At 50.3% G+C, this 6363-nt stretch overlaps 2 protein-coding genes across 2 annotated transcripts; one reads left to right on the forward strand and one right to left on the reverse strand.

Annotated features, from left to right (window-relative positions):
* Positions 1 to 128: 128 nt before the first annotated feature.
* On the forward strand, positions 129 to 1101 carry ETH_00028125 (uncharacterized protein; the record flags this gene model as incomplete). Its single annotated transcript, XM_013380359.1, has 2 exons — positions 129 to 296; positions 730 to 1101. Coding segments are annotated over 2 exons (540 nt in total), but the record flags the coding sequence as incomplete, so codon positions are not given.
* A 2398-nt stretch (positions 1102 to 3499) lies between these two features.
* On the reverse strand, positions 3500 to 6139 carry ETH_00028130 (uncharacterized protein; the record flags this gene model as incomplete). Its single annotated transcript, XM_013380360.1, has 5 exons — positions 3500 to 4139; positions 4399 to 4484; positions 4880 to 5091; positions 5760 to 5799; positions 5981 to 6139. Coding segments are annotated over 5 exons (1137 nt in total), but the record flags the coding sequence as incomplete, so codon positions are not given.
* Between the last annotated feature and the right edge of the window lie 224 nt (positions 6140 to 6363).

Below are 6363 nucleotides of genomic sequence, written 5' to 3' on the forward strand. Positions count from 1 at the left end.
GCAGCTAGCTGCAGCTAGCCACAACTAGCTGCAGATTGCAGCCAGCTTTGCAAATAAAAGAAAGAACAAATTGATAAATTGGTTTATGATTGGAGTTAATTAATTAATTTGTTTCTGTTTTTCTTCAGAAAAAGAAACTGGAAGCACAATTGGCTGCTTTGGGGGGAAACGATGAGCCAGCGAACGAAGAAGAGCAGCAGCAGCAGCAGCAGCTGCTGCAGCAGCAGCTAGACGCTGACCAAGGATGGGTCGATGTCTCTGTAGAGCAGCAAACCCCACAAGTCCAGGAAGAAGTCGTAAGGAATCGCTGCTGCTGTTGCTGCCGCTGCTGCTGCTGCTGCTTCTGCTGCCGCTGCTGCTCAAGCTCCTGCTGCTGCTTCTGCTGCTGGTGTTTTTGCTTCTGATGTTTCTGCTTCTGCTGCTGTTGCTGTTTCTGCTTCTGCTTCTGATGCTGCTGCATCTGCTGCATCCGCTGCTGCATCAGTTCCTTTTGCTCCTGCGGCTGCTGTTGCTGCTGCTGCTGTTGCTGCTGCTGCTGCTGCTTCTGTTGCTATTTTAGTTTTGGGCTGCTGCGCGTTTTGCATTTGCTGCTCTTGTTGCTCTTCAGACTTTTCCATGTATCTTTTGTTTGCTGCTGCTTTACAATAAATCAATAATTAAATTATTTATTTATTTATTTATTTATTTATTTATTTATTTATTTATTTATTTGTCAATGTTTTGCTGCAGCAACAGCTAGCCAAGATGGCCTCGAATCTGCCTGGGACTCCTGCTGCTGCAGCAGCAGCAGCAGCAACAGAACCTGGGGAGGAAAAGGAGACAGAAAAGGAGGCAGTTAAAAAGAACAAAAAAGAAAAGAAGAAACACAAGAAGCATGAAAGAGACAGCAGCAGGGAAAGAGAAAAAGAAAAGAAGAAAAAGGACAGTGAGAAGCACAAGGACAGCGAGAAGCACAAGCCCAGCAGCAGCAGCAGCAGCAGCGGCAGCAGCAGCAACAGGAAGCACTCAGACGGGAAGTCTTCAAGAGAGAAGCAAAAGCGGAAGCAGGAGAAGGAGCTCATGAAGGCCCTTTCCTCTCGACGCACTGTCAGACTGGGATAGACAAGCCCAGCTAGCTAGCTAGCTGCTTAGCTAGCTAGCTACTTAGCTAGCTAGCTAGCTGGCTAGTAAGCCACGCAGGTAGCTAGCTAAGAAGCTGCGCAGCGGGTGAGCTAGCTAGCTACTAGCTGGCTAGCCACACGGCTTGGTAGCTAGCCCCACAACTGGCTAGCTACGCAGCTAGCTAGCTGGAGAGCTAGCTGGCTGGCTACACAGCTAGCCAGTTAGCCGGCTAGTACCTGGTGCCGTACTCACGCAGCTGGCTAGCTGCTGCACGGCTAGCTGGCTAGCTGCACAGCTAGCTACCTGGCCGCACCAACGCCTGGCTAGCTAGCTAGAAGCCAAGCGGCTAGACAGCTAGCTAGCTAGCTAAGCAGCAAGCCAGCAGGCAGCGGCTGCGCTGCAGCAACGAGCCCCCAGCTAGCTACGCAGCTAGCTGCGGGGAGCTAGCCAACAGAGACTTGAGCAGGAACAGCTAGCTCGGGGCCTCCTAGCTAGCCAGCTAGCAGCTAGCCAGGGGGCCCCTATTGGGGAGGTGGGGCTAGCTGTCTCTGGAGACAATTTTCAGATTTCCTGCTATCTCCTTTTATCTTTTCTGGACTCGCCTTAAAGGACTCGTCGGAGCTTTTTGCTGCAGCTAGCTAGCCGAATAGCTAGCTAGCTAAACAGCTATGGCTAGCTGGCCAAATAGCTCTAGCTAGCTAAACAGCTGTGGCTAGCTGGCCAAATAGCCCTGGCTAGCTACACAGCTCTTACAGCTCTTGCTAGCTAGCTAAATAGCCCTGGCTAGCTAGAAAGTCGTTGCTAGCTTGCCAAGTAGCCCTAGCTAGCTAGCTAAACAGCTGCAGCTAGCTACGCAGCTAGCTGCAGCAGTGATCCCCCAGGTCACCTTAATCGCTGTCGTGGCCCACCCCTCATGTTTTGCAGCAGCTAGGTAGCTAGCTAGCTACCCGGCCAGCTAGCCAGCCAGGTAGAGAGATAGCTAGAAAGCTAGCTAGCTAGCTAGCTAGCTGACGCTCCCCTGCACTTGTCTACACTTCCGTTCAGATGCCGCTGCCAAGTCCAGCTAGCTAGCTGCAAGAAGCCGCGCAGCTAGCTCGCCACTTGGCTAGCTAGCTGGCTAGCTAGCTAGCTAGCTAGCTGGCTGGCTAGCTAGCTAGCTAGCTGGCTAGCTAGCCGCTCCTGTAGCTAGGTGTGGCTACAGCGTAGCCCGTGCTGCTACCTGCATCGGCTTCTAGTGCTGCTGCAGCAACGACTCTTAAAAAATGCTGCTTCAGCAGCAGCACTTCAGCCAGCTAGCTAGCTAGCTGATAGCTAGCTAGCTAGACAGCTAGCTAGCTAGCTGATAGCTAGCTAGCTAGACAGCTAGCTAGCTAGCTAGATAGCTACCGTCACAGGAGTCTATTGTGCGATTTGCTTTCCATATGAACTCCTCCCACCCCAGCAGCACACCGCAGCAGCAGCAGCAAGAGCAACAGGAACACCAGCAGCAGCAAGAGCAGCAGCGGCAGCAGCAGCAAGAGCAGCAGCAGCAAGAGCAGCAGCAGCAAGAGCAGCAGCAGCATCTCCTATGATATCAATTTACAAGATGTTCTCTTGGCGCTCAGCGGCGATCCGCTGTCTTTATAATCCCTTAGACCAGTGCAGCAATAGCAGCAGGAAAAGCTGCTGCTGTTGCTGCTGCTGCAGCAGTTGCTGCTGCAGTAGCTTCTGCTGCTGCAGCAGCTGCTGGAGGAGCAGCTTATAGGACAACTTGCTGCTGCTGCCGTACAGCAGCAGCAGCAACAGCAGCAGGAGCCTTGAAATCTACAATGGGCCCCACGGGCTCTGGTTCCAACGCTGTTGCTGCTGCAGCTGCAGTTGCTGCCGTTGCAGCCGCTGCAGCAGCAGCAGCAAGTGGCGTCGCTGCCTCAGTGGCAGCCATCCTTAGCTACTGCTGTTGCTGCTGTTGCTGCCGCTGCTGCTTAAACAGCAACAGCAACTGCAAGCGATGCTCCTCCACGCAAAGCTACAAACTGCTCAATCAGGGGGCGGCACCTGCTGCTTCTGCTGCTGCTGTTGCTGCTGCTGTTGCTGCTGCTGCTGCAGGTTGCTTCGTCCCCACGACTGAAAGGGTTGAAAGCTGCTGAAAGACGGCGAGCCGAAACTCAGCCAGCCGCCATCGCCGGTTCTGCTGCTGTTGCTGCTGCTGTTGCTACTGCTGCTGCTGCAGCTGCTCGCCAATCTGTTTCGCAGCCCTGTAAAACAACCATTGAATTTGGACTCAGTGCGTCAGCGCAAAAGAGCAGCAGCAGCAGCAGCAGCAGCAGCAGCAGTACAGGCCTTTCCTGCTGCGCTCTGGTGCAGGTTCGCTCCGCCGCTGCTGCTGCTGCTGCTGCTGCCGCCGCCTCTGCTGCAGTTTTCAGCTGCTCAGCAGCAACGAGCCAGCTGCTGCTGTCAGCTGCATCGCACCTGCTTCTTGTTGGTGAGGAGTAGCAGCAGCAGCAGCAGCAGCAGCACCTGCTGCTGCTGCTGCTGCTGCATCTCGTGGAACTCCAGAGGGAGAGTACCCGCTTGCACACTTCGTCTGCGGCGGTGCAGCAGCAGAAGCCACTGCTGCTGCTGCTCCTGCTGCTGCTCCTGCTGCTGCTTCAGGTGCAGCAACCGCTGTTGCTTCATGCTCAAGCCCCAGCGGTATTTCGGTGTTGCTGCCAGCATCTTGCTGCTGCTGCTGCAGCAACTGCTGCTGTTGCTGTTGTAGCTGCTGGTGCAGCAGTTGCTGCTGGTCGAGCAGCTGCTGCTGCTGCTCAATCTGCTGCTGCAGCAGCAGCTGCTGCTGCTGCAGCAGCTGGCACTCGTCAGGAATTCCAGAAGAAGAAGAAGTCCCCTCAGGAATTGCTGAGGAAGATGCGGTTCCTTCTGCTGCTGCTGAAGCTGCTGCTGCGGGCTGCACACCTTGAAGACACTGCTGCTGCTGCAGTTGCTGCAGTTGCTGCTGCTGCTGCTGCTGCAGGACCATACGTCCCATTTGTTCCAGGTCCTCCGCAGGAAGGCCCGCGATGCTGCAGCAAAAAGAAACAAATCAATAGCAAGGTGCTGCAAGTCAAGAAGTAGCAGTAGCAGCAGCAACAGCATTAACAGCCAGCAGCAGCGGCAGCAGCAACGATACTACTAGTATCCCTAGCAGCAGCAATAATACCAGCAGGAACAGGAGCAGCAAAAGAAGCAGCAACAGCAGTACCACGGCAGCATAAACAGAAATACCACAGCAGCAGCAGCAGCAACAGCAGCAGCAGCAGCCGCAGCCGCAGCAAGACGTACGAAGCCACATATGCCCAAGCTGCTGCTTCGACCACTTTATACTGTGGGGAGTTTTCGCCTAGAGGATAAAGGGAATTTCGGAGAGTCTGAAAAGATAAAATTAAAATAAAAAATAAAGTAAATCATTTATTGAAAAATAAAAGTAATAAAAGAATAAACCAAAAAAACAAAGAGATAAATCATTTATTAAATCAAAGAACTCATAATTCAACTAATTCCCATCATGCAGCTACTTCCAGGAAAGACTTGCAGCAGCAGCAGCAGCAGCAGCAGAAGCAGAAGCATCAGCATCAGCATCAGCAGCAAAAGCAGCACATATTCCGCTGGTTCTTTCTCCAGCTTTCCTCATTCTATAATCATTATCCTCGTTTAAAAATAAAATAAAACATAAATATAAACAAAAAATAAAAATAATAAAAATAATAATAAAATAAAAATTTGAATTTTCCCTTTCTGCTGCAGCGGGCTGCGGTGTACGTACAGCTGCAATGGAGGCGACGTAAGCCGCAGCAGCAGCCCTGTGGACTGTGGGGTCTCCGCTGCTGCTGCTGCTGCTGCCGCTGCTGCTGCTGCTGCTGCTGCTGCTTGCTGCTTCCTTCGAAAGCTTCTTCAACTGCTTCAAAGCCCTTCTGTCCCCCCGCAGCAAACGCCGCACTGCCTTCCGCAGCCTTTCTGCGGGCAAAGCTGCGAGGCCTAAAAATAAAAAATAAATAAATAAATAAATAGATTAAATTAATTAACTTAGATTAATTAGTTAAGTTGATTTGGTTCACTTAATTTGTCTGTTTGTTTTTATTGTTAGAGGAAAGAAGTTGAGCGAAAAAAGAGAAAGTGAAGAAGTTGAAATGGTTGGAAGGCATTTAAAGAATTAAAAGAAGTTGAAATAAATAAAAGGAATAAAACAAATAAATTACAAAAGAATTAAATAATAAAGAATTAAATAAATTAAATTAATTAAATAACTAAAGAACTAAATAATAAATGAACTGGAGAAATAACGGAATACAAGACAAAATAATAAAAAATGAAAAAAAATAAATAATAAAAGAAATAAAAGAAAAAGAAAAAGAAAAAGAACAGAGGAGACAAAACACCAAAAAGAAGAAATGAAATCAAAAACAAGAAGAGACAAAAAGATGCTAAAGAGGAAACAACAAAAAGAAATTAAAATGAAATTAAAAACAAGAAATAAAAAGACCAAAAAGGGCAAAAGATAAAAAAGCAAAAAACAAATTCGAATGAAATAAATGGATATAAAAGGAGACGAAAAGAAAAATCGAAAAGAAAAAAAATTGAAGCAGGTATAACAGCAGCAGCAGCAGCAGTAGCAGCAGAAGCAGCAGCAGCAGCAGCAGCCTTACTGAAGACGTCCACCTCCTTTCGACGGCGCTTTGGAGAATGCTGAAGAGAAAAGAGACAAAAGTGCTGCTGCTGCTGCTGCTGCTGCTGCTGCTGCTGTTTGTGAGCTACTGCTGCTGCGGCGCTAACACATCTCCAGCAGCAACAACTGCAGCAACAGCAAAAGCAGCAGCAACAGCAGCAGCAGCAGCAGCAGCAACAGCAGCAGCAGCAAGAGACTTACAGGCCCATCCTGGTCTCCTATGAGCTCATCGTCTTCTTCATCGTCATCATCATCAGCAGCAGCAGCTGCTGATGCTGCTCCTAGATCCCTACTTTGCTGCTGCAGCTGCTGCTGCTCTAGCTGCTGCTGCAGCTGCTGCTGCTGCAGCTGCAGCTGCTGCTGCGCTGCGCCGTTCAGCAAGAGGGCGCTTGCCGTGTTTGCTGCTGCTGCACCTGTCAGGTCTGTTGCTGCTGCTGCTCCAGCAGCAGCAGCAGCAACGGGGCTGGGCCTCAAAGACCGCGTGTTCAAACCCTAAACCCTAAACCCTCGGCTCACCGCCCAGGCCCCGAAGCCGTACTTGTAGGCCCCAATCAAAAGGGCCTCGTCTTCGCGAGCTCCCCAAC

This window comes from Eimeria tenella, genomic scaffold, assembly GCF_000499545.2.
Source record: "Eimeria tenella Houghton genomic scaffold, Eth_scaff544, whole genome shotgun sequence".
Taxonomy (NCBI): Eukaryota; Apicomplexa; class Conoidasida; order Eucoccidiorida; family Eimeriidae; genus Eimeria; species Eimeria tenella.